General features: G+C 38.8%; 1 protein-coding gene across 1 annotated transcript in view; it reads right to left on the bottom strand.

Moving 5' to 3' along the window:
• Positions 1-215: 215 nt before the first annotated feature.
• ATP1B3 (ATPase Na+/K+ transporting subunit beta 3) overlaps positions 216-13,413 on the bottom strand; it is a 48,108-nt gene continuing 34,910 nt past the window's right edge. The window contains exons 4-7 of the mRNA XM_060242283.1: positions 8,541-8,725; positions 7,070-7,120; positions 2,215-2,301; positions 216-1,338 (exon numbers count right to left, since the gene is read on the bottom strand). Of these exons, the coding sequence (XP_060098266.1) occupies positions 1,162-1,338; positions 2,215-2,301; positions 7,070-7,120; positions 8,541-8,725 (500 nt within the window). The 3' untranslated portion in view covers positions 216-1,161. The remainder of the gene's footprint in view (positions 1,339-2,214; positions 2,302-7,069; positions 7,121-8,540; positions 8,726-13,413) is intronic.

Below are 13,413 nucleotides of genomic sequence, written 5' to 3'. Positions count from 1 at the left end.
CTGCTTGGTGAGTTTTAAGGAGTATGTTTCAACGTGCTGTGAAACACTTTTTAAAAATTGGATAAAGCAGTGTGTACAGTTAAACTGAGAAAAGTTCATTTCATACTGAGACCTGCTTTAAAAAGTTAAGAAAACATTTTACTTTTACTGCCCCGTAGGTTGTAGCATTCACTATTTTCTGCACAAACTTATGTAGAATAAAATCCATTTGAAACTTTATAAATTAAACAAAGGAATGTTTAATCAAGACAATCCTTACGGAGCTTTAAATTTTGAACAAGCATTTCTCCATTCATGGTTTTTTCTTTTTAAATTGGAAAGTGTAAGTCTACTCCCACATAGTGAGGTCTTTTCGTTCAAGCAGCTTTGTAGTACAATTGTTACCAGGTTTCTAAACCATAGACATCTTAAATTGTTTCATAATGATAGTTCTCAACTAAAAAGTTTTGAAAGTGACATTGTATTGGTTTTATCTGTGCTCCACATACAGCAAGCAATTAACAATACAGTAACAGTCAATTCCTCAACTAAAATACCGAATCCAGACCAAACATTACATGTACACACAATACCTGTACAATGACAAGCACAATAGACTAGTTCAGTACTTAAATAATGTCAAATCAATACTAACACTTAGAAATCCATTTTATATTTTCCTACTACCTACTACCCAGTACAGGACTTGAGTTGTCTCTGCATAAACACAACTCACTATTTTGGGTCAGGTAGTTTTAATTCTCATATTTTACTCTTTAAAAGTATGTTGGTACTGATATGAGAGTTAAACCAGTGTTAAACCAATACAATATTTACATAGCACAGCACAATTACGTTTGAGACACTCACTTGGGGATAAAGCCCACATTTTGCAACAGAACAAAGACCACCATTATTACATTTCCAGAAGCTATTTACAGGTCCCTAAAGTGACAAACTATGTCTGTACATTGATCCAACAGGGCAGGCAAAATCATGACAGGCATTTACTTTGTGAATGATTTAAAACATGATTTGGAAGCACATTATGCTACCCTGAATGCCATGTTCCACCCCAAGCTTCTCCAAGGTGGTCTTGTCTCCCAGAATGGCAGGTCCCGCTGATAAAAAAAACAAAAACACCCCACCCAAAGGTTTACTTTGTGAAGATACTGACAACCTCTATTCAGATATCTGAAATTTGAAGGAAACTCGTCCCAGAAACTTGTCACGATCATCTTCGTTTCTTAAATTATCTGATCCCTTGATCTTGCAATCAACTGTTACATCATCTTTGGTACTGGTACTGTTTGTGTTAAATGTTAGCTGGACAGCCACTAGTGGCTGTAAGTAGCCAGTCTAGTTTTAAAAAAGAGAGAAAATAGTTTAAGTTCACTTAACACTAATACAAGAAATATAACTCTTATCTATGCATGTTTAGTTATATTTAAGTCTCAAAATGTTTAATGAAACTTATTCCCAAACAAGCTGGGATTAGCTTGTTGATTTACAGTGCAATCTGAGGCACAGTTAAAGCCTTGTAAATCTCATATTTGTTTAGGATTGCACTGTTTATGCTATTGCATAAAGATAGACAAACTTGCTTTAGAGACAACTGGTATAACATGTGACACATTAGTTTCATTTTGGATTTATATTTATACTGCTCAGTGGCCAGCTGTGAACAGCTTGCTCAACACTATCCTTCTCAATCACTTGTCTTTTGCCAGGGCATGAAGACTCTTGTCCAGCATTCCCTTACTGACTCTCCTTTTTGTTTGCTTCACACACACAGTATTTTAAAGTGGATTTTAATGGTTTTTTTAAATGGCTGTTCACCATCTTGAGGGATATAACTGGGATGGGATGCAAGTAACTTATTCTTCCATATAAAAATCTACAGCCAAATTCCAAGCCACACTCTGCTCACTCCACTGGGGCAGACCTGGAGCCAGACTGCCATATATTCAAATTGTGCTCACAATAAATCAAAACCAGCATGAACTTGTGGAGTGGTCAACTGCTTCTAATGCTGGTGGTGCCCTTGTCTCTCCATTTCATGCTGTGGCTGGGTTTTTAATAGTATTTATGTTAACACATTCAAAGAAAGTAGAAATTGTCTAATACAGATTCCTCTTGCTAACTCATTCCATGGACAAAGACAACAGATTTTTCAGGTGAAATGCAGTGCAGTTGAGTGATTATGTTCACTATTTTATTTTTAAAAATACTCACGTGTAAGCGTTTTCCATAGTATGGGAAATACATTGGGTCAATTCTTCCCCCAGAAGGAAAGTAAGCTATCTGTGCTTTGTTTTCTTCCTAGACAGGAATATACAATGCAAATTAGGTTCTTAAAAAAAATTACTGTGATAGACATTTAGAGTAGCAGCCGAAGAGCTGGAACAATAATAAAGAAATCACAAGTTTGTAAGTGCAACAAGCTCCCCATGTAACAAAGTTAAAACTCTGCTTATAGAAACTATCTTTGCCCAAGGTACACAGCAGATTTAAGATGTTACATCTTTCAAAGGGGATGAAATTGATGCATGAATTCTTATTAATGAGTGGGGATGCATATTGCATACCTCTTGAAGTCTGAATTATTCATTTTATGTCCCATCTTTTTATTCTTGAGAGAATGTAAAGGCATCTTGTACTCCTTATACAACTAGATCCTACAGTTCTGCTTTTCAGACTCAACTCTGTTCTGGCAGGGGAGGGGGTGTAAGTGAAATGTAGAATATCAGTGTAGACAAGGAATAAGATGGGTTTCAAATGAAGCATATACTTAGCTACACAAATTTTACTATGCTAAAACTTGAGGATTAGTGTAGATGCTGTTCTTGCCAGCTTATCTCCAAGAGCATCCATTCACAAATTTCATGTTTTGTGACAAGAGTATACTAATGTTAGCCAGTACAGCTTCTGCAAACATCCATGATCTCTCAATTCACACACACAGATCCCTCCCAGAATTTGTTGAAACATCTCTTGGCAATGTATTTTTCTTTCAATTATACAGATGTAACCAGTGAGGGGTTATCAAATTTTTTTGCAAGGGTAATGTTTTGCTAGAGTAATTATGTTAAGCATGCTACAAAGAACTGACATTATTCCACCTTTCCAGAAATTTGAAAGGTTTATGGTATCAACCTATGTTTTATATCAAACTACAGAGGGGCAAAACATGGTTTGAAGAAGTCAGCATCTAGTATACAGTACAAATGTTTAATAACAATTTATTAATTTAAAAAATCCAGCTGCAACAGCTGTTCTCTAGACTGAGAGATCCCAGTTTTAAAGCCAAGATTCTTGCTGGGCTGACAGAGGCACAAGAAGATAAAGTGAACATTATTAGGTCACACAAGGTGAAGATTGCATATTTCATTCAGAATTAAAGTAGGCTGCCAAATGAAAAGGAACAGCCAATATGCTATGGGAGAACATACTGCACTTGCGATGGCCATTCCCATGCTTAAATGCTGAAATTGACTTTAAAAATATTAGGCTCTGGAAAGGCTCTTAGCTTACTCTTTCTTCTGATACCCTGCCAAAATGAACAGGGTGTTTTGTAGCATGCTAGCCTAACTGTGTGCTTTTGAGCACAGCATCTTTTGCAACACACCAGGGGTCCTGTAATTTCAGTGAACCACATGCACAGAGACAGATTGCATCCCTCTGCCAAAATGAAACAGTAAACGGTTCCACGATGGGAAGCTTTATATATGTATTCATCAATGTTCATGCAACTGGAATAGAGTTCTGGACTTGGGTGACTGTGTGTGGATGTTTTACCAACCCATCATTTAGAGCTTGTGTAGCACAATCATTAAGAGCATCAGCAACAAAACCAGATGGTATGTTCAGACATAAACCTGATTACCAGTAATAGGTAAGCAACTCTTTTAATGCTCAAGGCTCTGCCTTCTCCCAATAATATGAGAATGATGCTAGTCTGCCTCAATAGGGTTATTCTATAGATAAGAATGGAAAAAGCAGCACACTGAACTAAACGTTTATGTATCACTTTTCCAAAGTTCTGTCATTAAATCACTGCTCCCCTACCATGTACTCTGAACATCAAGGAACTGAAATAATCAAAAAGTAGCCAAGTACAACTTACCCATTAATATATATACAAGTACAAAAATTTAAGACTTCTCTCAAGTTAGAACCCTGCACTATGAATGAAAATTAAAGAGGCTAGACTGTAACATAAGTAATAACAGGAATGTTTCACTGTCACAGGAAAACTTAATAGCCTCTAACACTGATTGATTAAACCCTACACCATGTAATTCTATTAAGGAAAAGTAAGAAGTATAATGCTGGATGAAAAGAAGAAAATTACACATTGGTGTGGAATTGTCCATAAAAACTCCTACTGATAATACAGTCATGGCAGAATTCAGGAAGTTACAGCTACACTAAATAGTAAAAAGTGCAATGACCATTTTATGTGCAATACAGGACTCCAAGAATCTGAACAAGCATGATAAAACAAAAGGCATTAAAGTGGCCTAACACTATATAATATTTCAAAATATGTCTGAATTTTAAACATGAAAATGCAAATGGCTGCCATCCTAAGAATGCCATCCCTACAACAACTCAGCAAGACATAACCATTCCTTTGAAACACTGGGCCATATCAGAAAGGACAGACAGAACTCTGGCTAAAGGGTAATGTCACAGAGCCGCTTTTGTGGGAAGGGCGGGATACAAATCATAAATAAATAAAAATAGTAATTAAATTTAATAAGGATTTTTAAAAGGCCACCAGAAACTCTTCACAGGGAAGGGAAATATTTCTTCCACTGCTGCCCCTGTTTCACACAGTTTGCTCTGACCTACTACAAAGATTTCTGTGGCAAGAGAAGTAAGTTCAGGGCTGGGGAAATGTTAATTTATGTTCTAGTACTATTATTATTCAACAACAGTCCACTTCCCTCCCTCAGAGGCAAGATTTTCCCTCAGTTTTGTTCCTCCTTTACCAACTGAACCACCCTAGTAATGTGTTTTCTTCTTTGCTAAAGAACTCCATCACAGTACAATATTTTAGCTGTTGGCTCAGCCCAGGAACCAGAGGGGGAGGATCAGGAGCCTGCTTTAACAAACTTAAATGGCACTTGAGGCATTTTGAAATTCAAAAATAACAATATTTTATTTCACTTAGGGGGAAAGGTCAGGTGGATATCAGGAGCTGAAATTTCAGAGGTAAAACCAGTACGTGCACAGATATTGTTTCTCATGCTTCAGTCTACAGAGAGTTTCTTTTCACAGTGACTTAAATCTTTATGTTGAGAGGCTTTTGTTCCAGTGTTTTCCCAAAACAGTTCAGTACACTTTCTTTGAGTAATCTCTTAACTTTTGATTTCCAAAAGGCTAGAATTTCCAGTACCCAAACACTCATCTTGAGTTTTTAACTGATTCAGTTAAGGTCTCTAAATGCAGTTTCTAACCACACCAGACCAGGGATCTCTGCACTCTTCAGAACTAACTCCCTGTTTGACTGGGTAGGCAAATTCTCTCTCTAGAAAACCTATCCCTGTTCCCTGGTCCAAATGGGAGTCTCCCTCTAACTACCTACGTGCCCTTGCCAACCTCCCCCAGTTCTCCTGCCTGTGTTAGACTGCTCTCAGTCAGGGCTGAATTCAGAGTGAATTCTCAGCATCCAGTTCAGACATCTTTCTCTGCTCAACTGATGCTAACCAAACAGATCTCTTGGAATAGCCTGTCACTCTAGGCTTTTTGGCTCTGTAAAGAACTAACCTTTCACAGTCCTTTACCTGTTTACCCAGCACTTCTAAGCTTTTAAAAGTGCAGTCCATCACAGTTTACATTTGATTTAAAAAAGTTACAGGCAAAATGGGAGATAATCTTTCCTATTGATGACACCCTATGAGAACTGGTGGCAGTGTAGTTCAGCAATTAAGATATTTTTAGCATAGCACAATAGATTTAAAGACTGAAAGGATGATCAAAACTGTACAGTATCTGTATGGCCACAGTTTCCCCAGGGTGATACATACAAGAAAGAAGGGAAAGAAATTTGAAAAACTGGTATATTAGATAAAAACACTAAAATTATATTTGTAGCACATGAACAACTGAAATGCTAAATACAGCCATCAGTGCACTGTATTTTTTTGCTGCAAGTATTTCAACTTTTTGTATTTGTTTTAAATTATAGTGCTACACATTTAAAACAGCTCCGAGGCCTGGTTCAGACTTAATTCTGGTTTTGGAATTGAGATAAGCTATGCTCACCCTTTTCTGGCCAGGTTTGACGATGTGTGTGAGATCCCCACCAACTCAGGTTACAATGAAACCAAGTATACACCTAGACCCACTTCAAGAATCTGGGCTTTAATAAAAGTTTTGCAAATGAGTTGAGGACATACATGGCAACATTGTACTTTAAGCTGCAAATAACCAGGTATAATGAGTACTGCACATGTATGGGAGAGGGCAGTACTTGCTGGAGAGAAGGCACAAGTGATTGTGCAACTGTTTCCAAAATCAGAAATAATTTGGTAAGTCTGAACAGGGACCTCTGCATTCAGCTGCTCATTTAAAACATACAGCTACAATAGAAGATAAATCTGCTTATAGAAAAATAATGCACACACTAAGATTTTAATATTCTAAACTATTTCAATGCTCAAGTCTTACCCATCATTTACATATTGTCTAAGGTGCATTTGCAGCATGGGGGGAAAAAACAAAAAATGTTTGTTATGAAATGGAGCAAAACAAAATTTAGATCAAAGTAAAGCAAAAGTAAATATGAAGAATGTAACTTCTTTATTAATTGATCCAAAGATGAAAAGCAGTATTTCTTTCTTAAGGCATTAACAAATACAAGTATGGCATGTTTTTAATTGGCTGGGTTAATATATTTTTAATTGATTATTTTTTAATTGTCTGTTTGGGTGTTATGTTATTGTGAGCTGCCTTCAGCAGGTCTGAAGAGGCAACATAAAAAAATTTAGAATAAACAAATGGGGGGAGGTAATTTTATGTTTGTTTTTCCTTCCATTTCAAAGAGACAAGTGTATGTGCATATTTATTTTCAAATTCTTACCTTAGGTTTACACTCTATGTATGGGTTTCCTTGAGGTTTTAATCCGATTATCTGAAACGGGAGGAAACCACTATTAAAAAGACTTTTCTGGGTGAACAGAATAAATATTACACATTTACAAGAACATACAATTATAGAGTAAATAACTGTAGAAGTCTTAACAACACTTTCTGTACCTTACAGTTGAATATTTTTATAGTTCACACAAAAAGTGACCTTCCTGACTTGCAAACTTGTATAGTTCAAGTTGGGAGAAGTGGAATGAAAAGCCACTTTGCATGGGGAAATCATGCCAAACTAATAGTTACATAAAGTTGTCCACTAGTGTATCTATTACAATAGTATTTTGAATATAAGTACATGGCACACCTCCCCTTCCCTAGTGTCACTGGCTGAAAGACTTGGAAAGCTGTAGTCTTTTTTTAGTACAATCTCATTCAGGGACTGGATTCCATCCTGACAGTTTTTCAAAATGTGCAACATATACATCAAACCTTGCCATGAGGCTGCACTGATTTTTTTTTCCATACTGTGCATTCAATCCAACCAACTTTTATGTTGGTGAAAAAGGAAAGAAAATAACCTCTTTGGCCACTGAAAAACATTGTGGTGGGGAGCACCTGCAAGTACAAAATCCACGTGTGATAGGGGCTATAGTATGCAGCAGAGTTGAGTGAGACTGAGTGAAAAAAGGAGGCTGGATCTCTTTCAGTAAGAGTAAGAAAAACAATTTAAGTACCAACTGGCAGGTTCAGGTATTTTAATATTGTCCCATTTTAAAATGCAGCCACAACAGCACCCAAGAGGGTTCCACTTACACATGATACTTTCAGCAGCAGCAGTTCATTACTTCAGATTAGGCATGTAACATTAATGACTGAATCCAGATGGCATATGCAGGCAACATGTCTCATAACATGCAGTCAACTACTGAATAATGAAATACTTTGACTGCAGCATAGATTTAAAGAATTATACTTTTTTCCCCTAGAAAGACACATTAAAAAGAAGCTGTGCATTTTTGTGAAGAATACTGCAGGCCAACTGGCAGATAATTGCATGTGTGACCCAGACAAGCCTCTTGCTTTTTAAAGTAGTACTAGCATGTAGCCAAAGTGCACACTGCTTAAACTGTAATGTGTTAAGAGCAAAAGTTACGTGGTTTCTTAAGTAGCAAGAAATATCAAAGTGGAGGAAGTTAAACAAGATGCAACTCCTCTGTAAAAGAAAGTTTTAATGTAGTCAGCCTGACTCAGTTTCTAATGCACAAAGCAGAAGCATGCAAAATTTTTAGTAATGATTTAAGAGTAGCTCTATGTTTGATTGCCTCTTGAATCTGGAGAGCACCCCACCAAAGGAATCTCTGAGAATAGCTGCTCACAGAGAGGCTTGGAACCATCCACTGTCACAAAAGCCGCCCACTAACTTCAGGTTTCTAATCAATAAAGCAAAAAAAAAAAATTGTACTTACTCTATTCATTTTTATAATAACACACGGTGTTCCTTTGGCATAGCCAAAAGTGACATCTTCTAGTCCAGAACATGGTCCCAGGCTACTGCGATTAAAATGGCACGCTTTTTTGACACTCTCCTCCTGATCAAAGAATTGTCCTGATGTACACAGAATGCTTTTCGATTGCTCAGATTCATTATAAGCTAGGGGGGAAACGGAATGGATCATATTATGCTCTCATTCAAATAAATACATAAATGACAATTACTTCTTAGTTCAAGAACCTCATTGGTTTTTTGGGAGGGGGGAATGTGTTTTTTTTTTTTTGCAGACTTTGAGATAAACAAGTTACATAACACATCACACACACATTCTTCCATATTTATTGCTAAGTATTATTTCCCAATGTCAAGTGAAGGACAGGAGAAAACAGGGAAAGGTATTTCACATAGATGCTCTTCAACGCTATTAGAAAAGTATGTTAGGAAAAACCAGGACAATGTGTTCCAGCAGCAAGGAATAACATTTGTGCAATAACAGACTGCCACCAGGAGAAATCTGGTCCCTTAGTGAAGGCCAGAGTCACATATAAGCCTCAATGTTGATGGGACTTAGAACAACGCTGTTTATTCTGTTTTATAAAGTTGGAACTGCGTGTCAAGACAGCCACAACAACAAAATCTTTGTTTTCTCTCTCACAGACGCAGGTCCTATACAACTGCTGCTACAGAATTTGTCAATGACAACAAAACAAACCAAAGATACATCTAATTCTTTACCTGTATATGTATCATTTAGAGATTTTTGAACTTGCAGCATATAAAAACAAGTATGCAAAATAACCTTTTTAAAAGCAAGTTCAACAGAAAGCTATTGTTAAATAACACAAACAATTCTGCTAGCAATAGACAATTCTTCACAGCCTTACATCCTCACAACCTGTAAAGTTGTAAATGACTGCCAAGAAACTGATGCTAATTTATAACAGAGCCAACAGTTTATGGCAGAATTCCCCCTTTCTGATTCAAACAAGAGACTAATTTATCTTCCTTACGCTTTTGAAAAACATGCTATTTGCTTTCCATTTGTAGCCCTGCTATTTCTCTGGAGAATTTGCCTCTGTCTGCTGGTAGGGAATGGCAAATTGCAACTGTGCTTTGGCCTCCCCCCCCCCCTCCACTCAACTCCAATTATGTTGCCATAGCTATCCCAGATGCCTGTTTAGAAGCTGAGGCTGGTAGTATGAATGTCACTAATGTAGCTTTCCTCTCTAAATTTAGCCACAGTGATCTGCCTGCCACAGACAGCTGACTCCCCACCTTCTGTCTCACCTTCTGCCCTTAGGCAGAGGTACCCAAATGGCAGCCCCAAAAGCCAGCCCATGAAACATAATCATCCAGCCATATTTTAAATTAGGGTATGTCAAAAGTTTGACATGGTTCACTTGTAAAGAAAAGCAACCATGTGTTCACCTATGACAAAGCTGACTTTGTTGCCATTCCTTGCACATTCTGGAAAGACAATCAGGCTCCTGCCAATATGCTTCCAGGGGCATCATTTGGAAAGCCCATTTTAGCCTTAGCACTTCTGAATCAATGACCTCATTAATCGGAGTGCCTATGTTGCACTTTGTAGTTGACAAGCCTTATTGCTAAGGGATGTCAATTTTATTACATTTCTAAGGATGGTCAAGATAACCACCGGTTCTTCCAAGACTATTGCTGGGAGAACACAGTATCTTTAGCAATACAGAAGCTGCCCCTCTAGGTTTAATGTTAGAAAAGAAAGTGACAGACAGCTCTCTCTACACGCAGTCAATATAGCACTAGTGTTTACCCTACTTAAAGGGAGAAAGTACGGTATCTCTTTCCTCATTCTCATACTCACACCCCTGAAATGGTAGCAGAGAGTATTTCTAGACTGGAATGCGAAGAATGGAGCTACACCTGCTGCCAGTTTCAGGTTTAACTGTCCAAGGCAGACTCCTCAGACAAAGCTAGCAAACAGAAAGAACAGGATTTTGTGTGGTTATTATATTAACAAAGGTTGGAAATAGATTGTGAACCTGGACATTTTGTCTAATGGGAAAAGGGTGCTTCATTTTGAGTTTCAAATGCTCTTTACTTAAATGACTGTTAAGTCAGTTATTCACTTCCCCATACAAATGGGAACTGCAATAAAATATAACAACTATGGGACAACAGCCCCATAATGCTTTTTAGGATAGGCCAGTAAAAGTAAGAAGGTTGGTCCTCCCTCTTCACTCCATCAGCAGCAATGGTATGGAATGATTGCCCAATAGCCTGGCAAAGGTCTGGATCACAGCTTAGTGACCACAGAGGTCTGGCCCTGCCTTTGTTAGACTATTCTGTACTTCACCATAGCACTTTTGTTAAGATGGGCAGGGAGAGGTGAGAGGCTTGTTCCTTGCTACTCCTAACCCCAGCCTCAATGAAACTACTATAGCATTCTGTGAGACAAAATCCACAGCACTTTTGCTATGAGCAATGGTGGGAGTTGGAGATCTTGCACCTCCTCCACCCTGACAATATAAACACTTCGACAACATACTATATGATAATGTTCCATAGCCTTGCAAAGGCCTGAGTTAGAGGCTTGGACCTTGTAGAAGGCCAACACAGTAAGATTGAAATTGAATCCAGCAAATACAGAGGTCCTGTGCCTAGTTTGTGGTGGTCTGGGTACAGAGATCCCTCTGCCGGCCTTTGATGGGACACCTGAGGGTCAAGAGTTTAGGGGTGCTCCTGGAGCCTTCGCTGACTATGGAGGCCCAGGCAGCAGCCACTGCCAAATCTGCATTTTACCATCTTAGGTGGATAAGGCAGCCGGCTCCACACTTGGCAACAGTGATTGATGCGATGGTCACCTCGAGATTAGACTACTGTAACGCCCTCTACATGGGGCTGCCCTTGACTCAAATTCAGAGGTTGCAACTAGTGCAAAACGCAACAGCCAGGTTACTAATGGAGCTACCTGTACGGGAGCACATTCAACCTGCGCTGGAAACGTTGCACTGGTTGCCTGTGGCATTCCAGATTCACTTCAAGATGCTGGTCATAACCTTTAAAGCTCTTCATGGCCTGGGACCTGTCTACCTTCGGGATCACCTCTCCCCATACGTACCCCAGAGAGCACTACGTTCAGGTTCCCAAAATCTTCTTAAGATCCCCGGACCAAAAGAAGCTCGATTGTCAACCGCCAGAGCATTCTCAGTAATAGCCCCCGCTCTGTGGAATGCCCTCCCCAGAAACATCAAGGCCCTGCGGAACCTGCCACAGTTCTGCAGGGCCTGTAAGACCGAACTGTTCAAACTTGCTTTTAATGGTTAAGGGGAGGTGGCTATTATTCCACAGCACTGACAATCTCACTGAGCAAATATAACTGAATCAAGAAACGTCAGAATAACTAGATCAACATGCATCTTGGACTTTTAATGATTATATAATGGAAATGATTTTTTGTATATTTGTTTTTAATATTTGATGTTTTTATTTGTTGTCAGCTGCCCTGAGCCCATCGGGGGGGGGGGGGCAGGATATAAATTTGATTAAATAAATAAATAAATAAAATAAAAGGCTACAGGGCAACAGTCTCTAAGTGCTTGGAAGGCAGGAGGATTTAAGATGCTTGCTCATCTACACCCATCCACCTCTCTTTATCTCTCTATTCACATGTATGGTGCTTCCATTTAGATGCTCTGTTGGTGAGGACTCAATGGAACTGAGTGAGGACTTGATCAGGGGGGGTGCTGTAGGAAGATCCCCTCCTCTTTGGGTATAGGAAATTATATGTTTACTCTTATGAGCAAAAACTGTTTTTCTTGTGGTTGGCCTTATTGCACCAATTTTTGTTGCTTTGTTATGATACACAAGCCCCAAACTCAGTTATAAAGAGGTATATAACAGCTGGTTAAAGATACCACCAAACTAAAAGGAAGCAACTAAAACAAAGAATAACACAGTGTCAAGTGATCTTAAAACTCATCTTACAACTGCTACCACCAAAGCATATTATTAGCCTTCCCGATAAAGGTAGCATAGGATTAAACAGTGGATGAGTAATGAGTGTTCAGTTTTCTCTCCATAATAACCCTGTGTTTTATCAGCCATACACAGCTGAAATGATTATAACTTCAGCAGATTACAGGCACTGACATAGTTTTCATCCCAAGGAATGTGAAAGGCAAACCAGTAGAACAGAGAAGCAAGAGAACTGCAGGAAGCTAAACCTGTAATGAGCAATCAGATCAAAATAGTGAGTGGTGATGGTATATGTAGTACAGGTGGCCAGAAGCCATGAGAACCAAGCTAGAAAATGTTTATTTTCCTGAGCAGTATGCTACAGAAGATGCTCACAGGGTGTTTTAGAATTACAGCCAATGCTCCCTTTAAGTTGTGGAGTCTTGTGAGCAAAAATTCTATCTAATGAACTGCTGGCATTAAAGTTGTGAGCTGCTGCATAAATTAGCTTGCTCTGGGGCTATCCTTCCTGAGCTAAAACAAGATTATGCATGGGATGGAGAAAGTAGAGAAAGAAGTACTTTTCTCCCTTTCTCACAATACAAGAACTCGTGGGCATTCAATGAAATTGCTGAGCAGTCAGGTTAGAACGGATAAAAGGAAGTACTTCTTCACCCAAAGGGTGATTAACATGTGGAATTCACTGCCACAGGACGTGGTGGCAGCTACTAGCATAGCCAGCTTCGAGTGGGGTTTGGATAAAAATATAGAGCAGAGGTCCATCAGTGGCTATTAGCCACAGCATATTATTGGAACTGTCTGCGGCAGTGATGCTCTGTATTCTTGGTGCTGGGGGAGGGGCAAAGTGGAAAGGCTTCTAGCCCCACTTGTGAACCTCTTTTTTTTTTACC

Source organism: Heteronotia binoei, chromosome 6 (assembly GCF_032191835.1).
Source record: "Heteronotia binoei isolate CCM8104 ecotype False Entrance Well chromosome 6, APGP_CSIRO_Hbin_v1, whole genome shotgun sequence".
NCBI classification, from domain to species: Eukaryota; Metazoa; Chordata; class Lepidosauria; order Squamata; family Gekkonidae; genus Heteronotia; species Heteronotia binoei.
Note: the sequence above shows the minus strand (reverse complement) of the source record. Positions and strands in the feature narration are given on the sequence as shown.